Source organism: Semicossyphus pulcher, unplaced genomic scaffold, assembly GCF_022749685.1.
Source record: "Semicossyphus pulcher isolate SPU_LCO1_2020_fin unplaced genomic scaffold, fSemPul1.0.p SCAF_9, whole genome shotgun sequence".
Taxonomy (NCBI): Eukaryota; Metazoa; Chordata; class Actinopteri; order Labriformes; family Labridae; genus Semicossyphus; species Semicossyphus pulcher.
In genome coordinates, this window is record NW_027211770.1 from 22448530 (window position 1) to 22461803 (window position 13274).

A 13274-nucleotide genomic window follows, 5' to 3' on the forward strand; every position below is an offset into this window, starting at 1 on the left:
CTGTACCACCTGAGTCATTGCCTGCAGCGAAAACGGTGGTATTTCACTCCAGCGTGTCTCGCTGGGCCGTTCCTTTCAGAGGGAGGGGCGCAATGCACGCTGGGTGTTGTAGGAATTTTATTTTATTTATTTATTTATTGAATTAGGACAGTGCACATTAATCAACCTGTCAGCAATATGCTTTAAAGTACATATGCCAGAATTAGCAGAATACTTTAATTTCATCCGTAGTCCTAAGGCAGGTACAACAAATGTGGAATGTAGAATGGGTGAAACCACGAGCTGTTTGTACAACTTTCTCCACAGCTGTGGCGCCAATTTCATATATTATTGCTTCTATCAATTACAGAGAACACCAGCTTTGACTGACAGTGGCTCTTTCCAGGGGCGGATTGACCCTTTAAGGCTTGCCTTGTTGAAATACATCATACTGTGGAGTGCAGCTCTGTTTGCATCTGTGTAGAAATATGCAGCTACAAAGACGAATGACACTTCTGTTCCTGCTATTGCCTTTTTTGATGAGTAACAGTAATGTAGGACTAAAAATACCATCAGTTAAAATGAAACAGAAGAGAACCACAACAAGGCTTCGTTGTTCACCATCGACCACAGCTACGAGGCGTTTATCCTCACGGCCTCACAAACTGAAGTGGAACAATAAAAAAAGAAGGAAATCTATGAATGGCTGTAATCAACCTCTGCTTTATTCTTCTGAGCTGAAGTGCTGATAATGAGCAAAAATGGCCTCAGCAGGGAGCCAAGGAAGAGCGGATATTGGCGCAGGCCACTAAAACGGCCAACATGTCTGAGCTGCCAACTTGGCAGGTGACTCATCATTACAGAACAAACACACCCTCAGCTGCTGTTTCTGTCCAGGGCTCAGTCAAGAAGCTGTAAACTATATCACCCCCTTACAACACAGTCACATACAGGAGGATCCTTATTGTGTCTCTGTGTGCCGGTTTGGAAACAATGCACGTGATAAATAAGAAATATTGACAGGAGCATTTGACGTTGTTGTTGTCTTTTGGGATAAACGCTCACCTATAGACGACCTGAACAGACCTGAGGATTTGTAGACTGTGTTGCTCACTGTGTGATCCCCCTAGTATATTTTGTAGTATCTTGCCTATATGTCAAATTACACTTTGTTAGGAAAGCAACTAAATAGTTTTCATTATTGTCTTAACTTCTTTAATTGGCAGGATATATTCTTTAGTAATGGATTATATGTTTTTCTCAGTGTCGGCTCTACACTATACGATCAAAAGTATGTGGACAGTCGTGTTCTTCTGCTCTGTTTCTCATTGTTTCCGCCCTTAGATTGTAGATAAACTGAGGGAATTCTTAATCCTGAAGCATACTATAATTTTTCCACTATGATTTGCTTCAGCAGTTTGGGGATGGTCCCCTCTTGTTACCATAGCTGTGTCCCAATTCAGGTGCTGCATCCTTCGCAGGACGTTTTTGTAGGCCGATTGCATCACAGCGGCACGTTGAAGGCTCCTTCATCCTCCTTTTCCCGGGCCATGAAGAATCCATCCGGTACATCCTTTGCGGCCCAATGTGTCCCGAAATTCATTGGTTGCCAATCCAAACAAGATGCAGGACTCTTAAACAGCCGAGGAATAAACTTTAAATGCAAAGCTTTTGATTTCAAGTCAAATCGAATAGCGAGCGACACAAATATTAAATAACAAAAGGGGCCTTGAAACTAATTAACTTTAAAATAATAGGTTAAGTTACCTGACCCCAAACCCATTGAGCAATGTCAGGATAATTTGGACTGCTAACCCGGAGCCCGGTCTAATAGCACAACATCGGGGCTGCAGCGTCAACTGAATGGGGACAAATCCTTGCAGCCAGATTTTGTCGAAAGTTTTTATAACAGCATATTTAGGGTCATGACAGCAGTTTTATAGTTGCTTCTGTGCGTTTGGAGGAGCTTCTAAGAAAGTACCCAGGATGATGTCATAGTGATGTCACAAGGGTTATCTCCGATTGGACCAGAGAGCCTACGTCAAACATTAGAGATAATGGGGAAAATGTAGAATGGGAAATCTGTGTGTTTCAGAGTCTGAGAAGAAAACAGAAGTCAACAGGTTGAAGCTTCTGCCTGCAGGATTTTGACCATTACTTTGTTACAGAATGACATATTCTACAACCACATGTGGATATAATGTTCAGGTGTCCTCATGCTTTGTTCAGACCTGACTGTGTGCACACTCAATTTTCTGAGAACCTCTCAGGTATAAACTCTAGGCTGTAAGCTCTAACACTTAACTTTCCTGAGACGAGATCGACACTCTCAAAGACTCTCAGAAATCCTTTTACATGCAGTTATCTGCAGCCCAGGGGAGCACACCATGTTCAGACTGCACAGGTGTTTGGGTGCGAACACCTTCAGAGTGCGATAAATCAGTACAGTATACCAGACGAGGATGCCTGTAACCAACACGCAACACCAGAATCATCTTGTGGCTCCTTGTCGGTCCCACAGAGAGCGAACCCCTGCGGTGTGAAGCGCTTCTTTCTCTCCTGCATTCATCCCTCCTTCCCTCTTTGCATTTGCTCCTTTCACTTCATTGTGGCTCCCTCTTTACCTGTTTTCTTAACTTTCCCCCTCTCTACATCCATCAGTCTCTTTATCTCTGTCTCCCTGCTCTTTGTGTCTGTATTGATTTTGTGGCAGTGCACGCTCCACGCTTCTTGCCCTTTTTGATAGAGGGAGTGAGATGGAGTTTCGGGCTGCCAAATGAAATCAAAGTCTTTTTTTTTTCTCTCTCTCTCCTCCCTCTCTCTTTTCGCTCGCTCCAACGCAACAAGCTCAAACTCCATCGGCTTTGAACTTGCGTGTGTGAAATGAGCTCTCTGTGCTCTGATTGTCAACCTATCTCTGTCCCCCTCCTCTTTTATTCTCAGCTCTCCATCCCTCTGTTTTCTCACCTCCCGCATTCACATCATTTTGACACTTTTTATTTGTGTGAGCGCCAAAAAAATTAACACGAGGGGTTTATCACACAGGTACGATATTTTCTCTGCGGTGTTTCTCCTTTACCTACCTAAGTATTCTCTTTTGTGCTCTCTTTTATAACATCGCAGCGTGGAACAATTATATCTGATCGACATTTAATTATAATGAGTAACAAATAATTGATAAACACGCCACACTGACTATGAATAATAAAAAACAAGAATACTCTGCAGTAAATCAGGGGAAACTTTTCTCCCATCCATCCATCCCTCCTTCCTATTAATCTGGGTCATCTTCTCATTGGCAGAGCAGCCTGGATCCCTTGTATTCTCCACTAACTCCCTGCACACACCTCGGGCCAGCTGGGGGACTGATGACTATATAGAACAATTACACTGAGCAGCTACACCAACAGTGTGTCTCTCCTCGAAGAGGATTTGAATGTTTTCCTCCTTTTTGTGACAGAAAAGTTTGGAGGAAATCTGGACTCCTTTTTTTAAACTTTTAATTTCAAAATTTTATGCTACATTGTGGTACATTTACCCGTTTCACTGACATGATATTAAGCTGTTAGGAATGTAACATTTGTAGTGTAGAAAGTGATGAAAGTGATGAATCCTGGTTGACTCTGTGATTTCAGAGCGGTGGTAGTGTAGATGTTTGTTTCCTGGTCCTACAGGATGGATTTTGGCTTCTTCTCGCTCAGTCATTATATCAACATTTTTAATGGGGCCAGGCCGGGCTGCACGATTAATCACATTGTCATCGATATTGTAATTTGGCCATGTGCAATATCTAAACTGCAGAAGCTGCAATTTTTCTGACTAAGGTGAAAAGTGTGACAAAACAGTGTCATTATAAATTACTGTAGAGTTGGAGGGAGGCCCGATCCACAAATCTTCTTCTTCAGATGTTAGAAAACCTGTTTATGCAATTTAGACCCCAATAAATGTCACATTATCATAATTTAAACAGTGTCGAGCTTTAATTATATTAAAATAGTTTTTTTAAGGACCAGTTGTTGAACTTCAACACTTTTAAACATTTATATAAATGTCTGTTAAGTCGCTATCTATCACTGAAGGAGGTAACACGATGGTGATTGAGCCTATGGCCTACTGATCAAAGTCTTTGAATTTGCAGTTTATAGTATTATTACAGACTGGGTGTCTGGTGCAACATTTGTGGAAAAAAATCACAAGCGGCGCCCAGTTAGAGACGCGTTTTCCATCACCCAGCAGTGGTTGGTCTGCCAGAGAGGGTAGGCGGAGCTAAGCGGCTGCTTTTCCGTCTTTTTAAACAGTAATCTACTATGGCTGAACAAACAAATAAAAGATGGATGACTACAGATACAACTTCAAAAATAAGTGAAAATCTAAAGAAAAAGAAACAAATTGGACGCTCAGATGAAGGCAAACAGTCTAAAGAGGAAAGAGACCGTCAGCGAGGAAGAGTTGCAACTGGAGCCAACCGTAGATATCTGGGAAGTGTGCTCCCGCAATTACCGTTTATCGCCAAAGAGAACGAAATCGAGATTCGAGATAACCTATATTGGAACCTATAATGGTTTTATAAAGCTAATATGGTTATTATCTTGGTTTACATGCCTACATAGCGTAAGGTAATGACAGTTTGATTTGATTATCAGTTTGATTTTTTTATTAGCACTCTTACAAAGTTACTTAGAGAAGAAAACAACAGAGAACTAAAACGACTTCAATCCAATTATCCAAAGATTGTGTGTTTCCAGGGGGTCGGGGGGTGTTTGTGTCTTTTACACAACTTTTTAACGTGATTCACAGAGCGTATATCGATGCTGTAGCAGAAAAGACATGCAATGAAACTTCAGTTGGACTGAATTTCTTCTTGAAGTTATTGCCATGTTTAAGTATTGTAGAAATGTGCCTTTGCTCTACCTCAAAGAGATCAGATTATATTTATATTTACCCGTACAAAGATGTTGTGATATTTGATTTCGTCAGTATGCCCTGCTTGATTTCTTCTCACTCATGCTTTCTGGGTTTTCCGGCTCACTGGATTCATACAGTTGAAGTGTAAAATGCTGCTTTTAAGTCTGGCTGACGTCTTCTTATCTCCTTTAAAAGGTCCAGCGGATCTCCATTGTCAGATTCATAAGGAAAATGCAAAATGTCACAGGAATATTACATCTGAAAATATATATAAAAGGTCACCTTTCATTGCCACATCAACCTGCAGAATTGTCCAAAACAGCCTTAAGCATTAATGTATATTGTACTGATCAGGAAGCCTGTAACAGTGTTAGAGAATGCATTTTTAATCTCACCTGCCTCTGCCTCTTCTTCTCTCCCCCCTCCCTCCCTCCTCCCTCGTAGGGCGATGGCTTGCGGCTGGAGTACGAGATGAAGCTGACCAATGGCCAGTCTTTCTGGACGCAGCATTTCTCGGCAGATGAGTTCGGTAAGAGTGATTAGACAGAAAGAGAGAGATTACTGAACGAATCGCTGATGGCACAAGCCAACACCACTTAGCACGGCCAATAAAGCACACTGAACTGAACAAATTACAATAATGAAGGGACGGCTGAATGAATTAATGATGATAGATGAACTACGAGGACGGGATGAAAAGAAGAAGGGGACCAAGCAGCTTCTAAATGAATTATTCCTACATCCCCAATGTGCTTCTCTCTCTCTCTCTTCTACTGTAACTCTCTCTCTCTGCTTTTTAACTAATCCGATATCCTCATCACGTACCTGCCTCTCTGGGTTTTTCATCCGTCCATTTTTCGACTTCTCTTTCTCTATCATCCCCTCTTTTCCTCCCCCCTGATATTCCCTCTTTGACCCATTTACCCTCTGGTTTCAATTCCACCTCCTCTTTTCCACTTTGCTCTGTTTTTTCCGTCTTTCTTTCTCATCAATTATTCTGCTTCCCTCCTCTACTTCCTGCTCCTCTCTTTCACAGGCATCCTGGAGACGGACATCACGTTCCTGGTCATCTTCTCCATGGTGTTCCTGCTCTCATGCTACTTTGCCTGTAAGTACTGTCTTTTCCACTTACTGTATCTCTCTCTCTCCCTCTTGTTCTGTGAAGAAGCAAATTTCTTCTGACTTCCAAAGCCCGCAGCAGTCGTTAAGTGCCCTTTTCGACAGATCTATTATAAAAACGACATGTTTTCTTGATGGGAGATGAGTAAGTCTTCATGTTTCCTCTGGTAAGTAAAGGTGAAGCATGCGCCCATCTTTTCCTCCAGCCGGGAGTTTGTCAGAACGGAGCGCGAGCAACATGAGAGGAAGGAGGGAGAGGATGGCGAGAGCAGGGCTGGGTTTTCGTGTAAAGGTGAACGGTTGAATGGAGAAGGTAGCGGTAGCCTGAAGGTTAGTGAAGCGAGTTTGTCACACCAAGGTCACAGCTCGAATAACCCGAGGCCAGAGGGAACAAAAGCTCCAAGGGAAGACTTAACCTCAAATTAAACTCTGTCACGTGCGTAAGGCTTTCCTGTGAGCCAGGTATCTTCCTCTCCAAACTCATAGAGGTTTGATTTACCTGTTTTACAAGAGGCCTGTTTTCTCGCTTAACTCTACCCACAGATTTGGCTGCTCATTGAGAAGTTTTGACGACTTTTATTCAACTCTTTTTTCCCATTTTAGCTCCTATATTTGCCCACATGAGCCTCTCTTTTTACCGGGAAGACGCACATTAACTAGTCTATCTAAGTAGTTTGTTTCATTTAACTGGAAAAACTGAGACAGCTGAAGAAAGACAGGAAATGTTGGTAGAAGAAAGAGGGGGTGACATGCAGCAAAATGGCAGAGGGTGGGAGGCAAACCTGCGACTGTGCGTCGGGGGCTGTAGCCTCTGTGAATGGGGCGCCTGCTCTACCCACTGAGCTAAAGTGGCACCCCAAGAATTCATTATTAAGAAGAAACAAGCTAAAGTTCAAGAGAAGTGATAAAAAGTAAAATAAATCTACTAAAACAGAAATGTTTCTTTGAATCCATTTAACCGTCTTGTTGCCCCATAGGCAGTTATGTCTGCCCTCGGGATGCCTTGCCTCACATACAAGTTTGAATTTATTCTCCAAGATATTTTAAATGTGTCTCTGAGATGAGCAGCCTCCAAAACAGCGGAGGTGAAAGAAGTTTGTTTTGTGCCCTAAGCTATTCAAAAAAGTCATTTGCAGCAGCGACGTATTCCCTGGATGATCCGAAGAACCCGAAGTTAACAGTTATTTCTTTGGTTGAAACCGTTTTCAGTGAAACTGATGTTTAAGATTATCCAGGGAAACAAGGACACTTTCACTGTTACATTTATAGTTAAAAAGTTTATGTTGTTACTAACATAAACTAAATTCCTTTCATTTCATGTAAATGGAGCGACGCCTTCGAGCTAGTTCGGGCAGGCTACACAAGCTGCACTGATTTCACACTGCGTCATTCTCCACAAGCCCCTTATACACTGCCAGTTCAAGGCAGGATTATTACGCCGCTGTTATGTTACGTCTTCTATGTAAAACACACGGAGGCGGAATGGTGGGGTGAAGTCGTGCTACTTCTGAGCCGGTTTCGGAGGAAGCAACAGAGGCGAGATGGCGTCAGTGTAAACAGCAGGGCAGAACAGCGCCGTGTGTGTGTATTTGGAGCACACGCTGTTTGTTTACGCCTCGCACACGGTTTGCTGCACACAAGGTTGCTTGGTCCAATGTAGAATGGCAAAGGCTGCATGACGGCGGAGCTGTGTTGCAGCGCTGAGGCGCCATCGCAGTGTAAAAGGGCTTCAGTCACCAGACAAACACCTGCAGGCTTCGGCTAGGTGGTTTAAGATATTATGTCATCAATCTTCAAATTTCTGTGTATCAAATAAATCTGCGAGGAGCGATGAGGTCGGAGTCTAGACGCCAAACACGAGCTATGTTCTGCTGCTGCACGAAACATTTCAAACTATCACAACATGAGCTGTTTGACTGAATTAATGTGAAGGCAGAAATCTTGAATGTGGCGAGATACCACATGAGGTACATGAGGAAATAACATTTTATATAATTTTAGTTAAACTGATACTTCAGAGGGAAAGTAATGTAGATAGTAGGCTCCAAAAGTGGGATAAAAATAGCCTTAAAATCCTTAAATTAACTCCTGCAGAGTGCACCTCAATTGTTTTGGATCCGAAACTGAGTGCATGCGCTGCAGATGGTACTCCTCTCACCACTTTAAACACAGGGGGTTATGGGAAGTTTATGCCTTGCTTTGCTTGCCATACTGCAGAGGAATAAGGCGCCATAATGAGGTGCAAATGCATATTTAGACTCTGCTGGAGTCTTATTGTGATTTTATGCAGATTTGGAGAAGGCTTTGAATTAACTGCCGTATTTTATTCGCCATGTTTATGTTGCTTCTGCCAGCTTCATTGGAATATAAACTGACATGAAGGCTTCAGTTTTAATGAGTTTGACTTTTATTTGTTTGGACAAGTTATAATCAAACAGGAGGACATAAAAACAGTACACAGTGTTGTACAAATAGAGGGAAATGGCCTGGAGGGACTCACTCATTACTTCCACCTAAATGAAAACAATTTTGCCATGTTAGAGATATTTGCAGGTTGTGGGAGAGTGAGACAAAAAAGTTTTAAAAGGTTATAAAACATTTAAGCCCGGAGGAAGAGACGGGGTTTATATTTGTTGGTGGAAATGTTCCTTTGAAAGCCATCATTGCAGAACATTTGAGAGAATCACAGGAGGATCCAGCAGCATTTGGCAGGCCGAGCTGTGGTAACACGGGGCAGCTGTGAGTGTGTGTTTATGGCCCTTCCTCCCCCCGTAAATTTTCCCCTGAGCCTCTGCTGTTTGTAGGGGTGTTTGGTAGTAAAATTGCCTGCTTAAATACGCATTAAAAATATTTCCTTACAGATCAGGGCTGGAGCGGGCGGAGAAGATGTATTATACCTCATCTAAAGACGGGCATCACAAGATGGATGCATACTAATGGTCGCTCCCCGCATTTATCTGCCCTGTTCCCTTGTTATTCTTCTCTTCACTGTGTCTCTCGCTCTCTGTACCTCTCTCTCTTACTCTCCTTCACCATCTGTTAGCATATCTCCATCCTTTTTATCTCTATCCCAACACACACACACACACACACACACAAACCTTCATCACCTCTATCTCATTCTTTTTTTTCCTCTGCAGACAATCTGAAGGGAAGACAGCTTCTTCACACAACCTACAAAATGTTTATGACTGCGGCAGGTGTGGAGGGTGAGATGTCTTCCATAACCACACACACACACACACACACACACACACACACACACACACAATCAAGATGAGCCTCTCGCACGGCTGCAGCATCTCATACCTTAATCCCATCTTCAATAGGCGAGATATTATCGCCCTTATTAGCCTCTGAATGGGAACTATTGCAAACAGCCGTGCAGAGCTTCAGTGTTCAATGGAGCATGCTGTTACTGACGAACTCCCCCCCCACTCTCCTCCTCCCCTACTCCCCCTTCCTTTATCTTGCTTTCTTCTTCTCGCTTGCTTGTCCCCTCTCCAAATCCCTTCTCAATTCTCCTGCCATCCCTAAAAATTCTCTTTCACCCTCTCCTCCCACATCTCTCATGCCTTCTGCTCCTTTCATCACTTCCTCCTCTTTTCTGTATCCCTGCTCTCCTCCTCTCTCCTCATTATCATCACACTGTCTCCCGTGCTCTACATCTTCTCTTTACTTCCTCTCTGTGACAACTCCTTCCTTTTTCATTTTCTCCTCTCCTTCCCCGACTACCCTCTCTTCTTTTCTCATCTCCACTCCCTACCTCTTATTTTCCAATTTGTCTCCTCCCTGCATCTTTTCCTCTTGGCAGTGCTCAGCCTGTTGTTCCATTGTGTCTACTGGGGCCTGTATGCAAGAGACGGAGTCGGCAACGGCAGCCTGAAAATACTGGGTGAGTTCCTCTCCTGCGTCGGCCACTGACTGACGGACTGGCTGACAATGCCTCACTCACTCAGAGCTCGGGCAGAATGAACAAGTGGACGATGACGGATGTGTGCAGAGGCTTAGAGGTGCAATGGCTGGTTTGATAGGCGTAGGAAGAACCATGCAAACTTTTGTGTGTGTGTGTGTCTGGACGTGCATGTGTGTGTGATGACCTGATTTTATCTCTCCCCTCTGATATTACAGTTTCGGAAACCACAACCTAATTACCCCCTCTGTCTTCTCTCTCTCGCTCTCTCTCTCTCCAGGGAAATTACTGTTCTCCGTCAGCTTCTTGGTGTTCCTTCTCATGCTCATATTGTTGGGCAAAGGCTTCACTGTCACCAGGTGTGGTTTGCACTCTTTTCAAGCTCATTTGTTATTTGTGTGGATGTATGTCTTTAGCCCCTTTCACACATGCACTGACATTTTCCTGACAATTTCAGGACCGTCTGACCGCGACATCACCCAGAGTTGCACTTTCACACATTTTCCCCTGTCGAACACGGAGAGGGGGCAGGGAGGGGGGCAAGCGTACTTTTTTTATCTGTCAAAAAGATCGTCATTGACGATTGATTAACTTACTTGTTACTCGTTCCTCGCGTACTGTCTCTCCCATACCTGCAGAAGCATCTGCCACATGCTTAAAACACACACACACACACACACATTCAATATTATGTCCCTCCTGTAAATGCATTGATTAAGGTGCGACGTTTTCTGTTAAATACTGACCATCTTATTCTGTGTTAAAAGATTTAAAGTCCAGCTGTGTAGTGTCGGCCTCTCTCGTCGGGTTTGATCGTTACAACGAGCCCCCTTCACGAGCGGCTCACCTGCTGCTGTGAAAACGAGATCGCGGGTGAAAAATACAAAACGCGAGTTGTGATTTTTGTGCAACTTTGTAAAACATGCAGCTCATGATGGATGTAAACAGAGCAGACGGATAGGGAGAGAGATACAGAGCAGGTACAGCAGGTGAAGGTGTTTGAGGAGAAATAACTGAAAAGAAGCAAGGTGAGCAGATTAAAGTAGTTTTGTGAACAAACACTAACATATGGTGGAGAAGAATGAAGCACTGTTACGATATAGCTTTCTGACGTATTGTTCGCTGCAGTACCCACCCCGTCCCCTCCCCTCCCTTCCCTTGTCACTCGTAGTGAATGTTCCTGACTATTTCCTGCTGCGTTCACACATCGCCCGACTCAGACTTTCTCCCAACATGTTACTGGGTCACTGGCTGGAGAAAGTCAGGGTCAGAAATCCATCCGTTTGCGTTCACACATGCAGCCCACACATGCAAGTCAGGAAATGTTCAGGAGTGCGGTGCATGTGTGAAAGGGGCTTTTGTCGACGTGTGTGTTTATGCTGCCGCTGCCTCTCATTGTGACGCCTCGCTGTCACAGTCATGACACCTCATGACATGACAATGTTAGGTGTCAGGCAGGAAATCAGTTAGTGCGCTGCATGTGATAGCGTGGATGAACCCCTGATATGTCATGGGAACAATGCAGATGGATGATGCTTACAGCAAAGCCAGTTGACGAAAGTTTGCTTGTTTGTTTTGTTGGCGAGGCTCATTGGACGTTTGCTTGGGACAGGCATCATTTAACAATGGATGAATTACGGATGCTCTCCTTGGCTGGAACATCAGCGTCTATCCATCTCACACCTGACTGGACAAACGCCCCACTTACCGGACTGTCAGCTGTCTTTCCAGTTGTCCAGTCCAAAAATTCAGTTATCAAACCAGCCAGCTGTTCCTGAATGGTTGTCGATTTCTGCCAAGCCTTCCGCAGAAGTACGAGTCATTTTAATGTGAGAAGACGACACATTCACGCTGCACAAATCTGAAAAGCTTAAATAAATGGCTTTTCACAGGTTCTTCAGTTTTGATTCGCGGTGAGTCATCATCTAAACCATTCGCTGCTAGTTTGAAGATTCGTCCTGCTCCCGGCACAATTGAATCTCTGCGGATATTTTCCACGCTGAACTCGTGTAGTGAAAACTGAGCTTGCAAGATTTAAGCCGGCTTTTTTTTTTTTTTTTTTTGACTTTCGGATTACATCCTCCTCTGGCTTCAGACGATTCTGTGATCTGGCTCTCTCTCACTTATTAAACCCTCTTAAAACCCCGGTGAATAAACTTAAAACTGCATCTCCATCAAGCTGAAAACGCGGCTGTTTATCTGCAGCATGATAAGTTGACAGTTTGGAGATAACTGCCCGACAACTTTGATGTGTTTCCTCTGATGTTTGCTGTTGAATTAGTCTGAGCAAAAGCATCTTTTTGATGAAGGCTTAGCGCAGAAATGCTTCCATTTGTTGACTGCTGCTGTGCAAATAAAGACGCCTTCATTTCTGCTTCTCTGCCTGATGTGTCCTCCGCGGCTCTGCAGCCATCTTATATTTAGAAATCTCAGCAGTCTTTTGTGCTGTGTGGTGTGAATAGCTGCTTTTAGATTAAGCTATCTTTGCTTTGAGTGTGTGAGAGCCACATGCGTGATTTGGTTTGTGGATTTGTTTCTTATCTTCTGCTGACTTCTGTTTGACCTCTGAGCCTCTTTTTGTGTGTGTGTGTGTGTCGACGTGTGTCAGGGCGAGGATCAGTCACAGCGGGTCGGTGAAGTTGAGCATCTACATGACGGTCTACACGATCACCTACGTCATCCTCTTCATCTACGAGGCAGAGGTACAGTATCACACACACACACATTTCATTGCTTACTCTGCGTTACACTTAACACTGCGACTGCTACTGTTCATTATTTCAACTTTTTATATTTGTTACTCAATTATCGTTTAATCTTTATTACAAAAAAAGAGCCTGTGTTGACCCCTTCAAACCCAAAGACTCTTAATTACTTTATTATGAAAATGGTTCAATCAACAGTTGATTTAATTCTAAATATAACAATCGATATTTTTATTTTAAACATGCTAATAAAATAAAAGCAGATAAATGACTAAACAAGAAAATGTGAGAGGCACTCACACTGGTGAGGCAATCGACTCAAAGCAGGGTCAGGTGTGTGTCTCTAATTGCCCCTGATTAACACCAGGTGTGGGAAGCCTACATATATATCCTTGGGTTCCAGTGCTCTGTGCTGACTCATTATCTCACCATCAGAGGTAGTGAGAGGTTCTCTGAGTGTTTTTCCTTTCTGTGCTTTGCTGACCATTTGTAGTTTTCTCTGAAGTAGTTTGTTGGTGCTGGGTGGCTCTTTTCTACCTCAGCCTTTTGTGTCTGTCTTTTAAGGCATCACTGGCAGCCATTGTGCTCTGGTTTTGAAGTGTTTCCTTGGTCTCCCTAAGAGTTTAGTTTCCCCTTATCAAGGCGTTATTTTG

The 13274-nt window shown here is 43.4% G+C and overlaps 1 protein-coding gene across 1 annotated transcript in view; it reads left to right on the forward strand.

Moving 5' to 3' along the window:
• tmem145 (transmembrane protein 145) overlaps nt 1-13274 on the forward strand; it is a 46835-nt gene that overhangs the window by 21062 nt on the left and 12499 nt on the right. Inside the window, exons 6-11 of the mRNA XM_069657097.1 lie at nt 5329-5413; nt 5921-5992; nt 9144-9212; nt 9818-9898; nt 10197-10275; nt 12525-12618. Coding sequence (XP_069513198.1) covers nt 5329-5413; nt 5921-5992; nt 9144-9212; nt 9818-9898; nt 10197-10275; nt 12525-12618 — 480 coding nt within the window. The remainder of the gene's footprint in view (nt 1-5328; nt 5414-5920; nt 5993-9143; nt 9213-9817; nt 9899-10196; nt 10276-12524; nt 12619-13274) is intronic.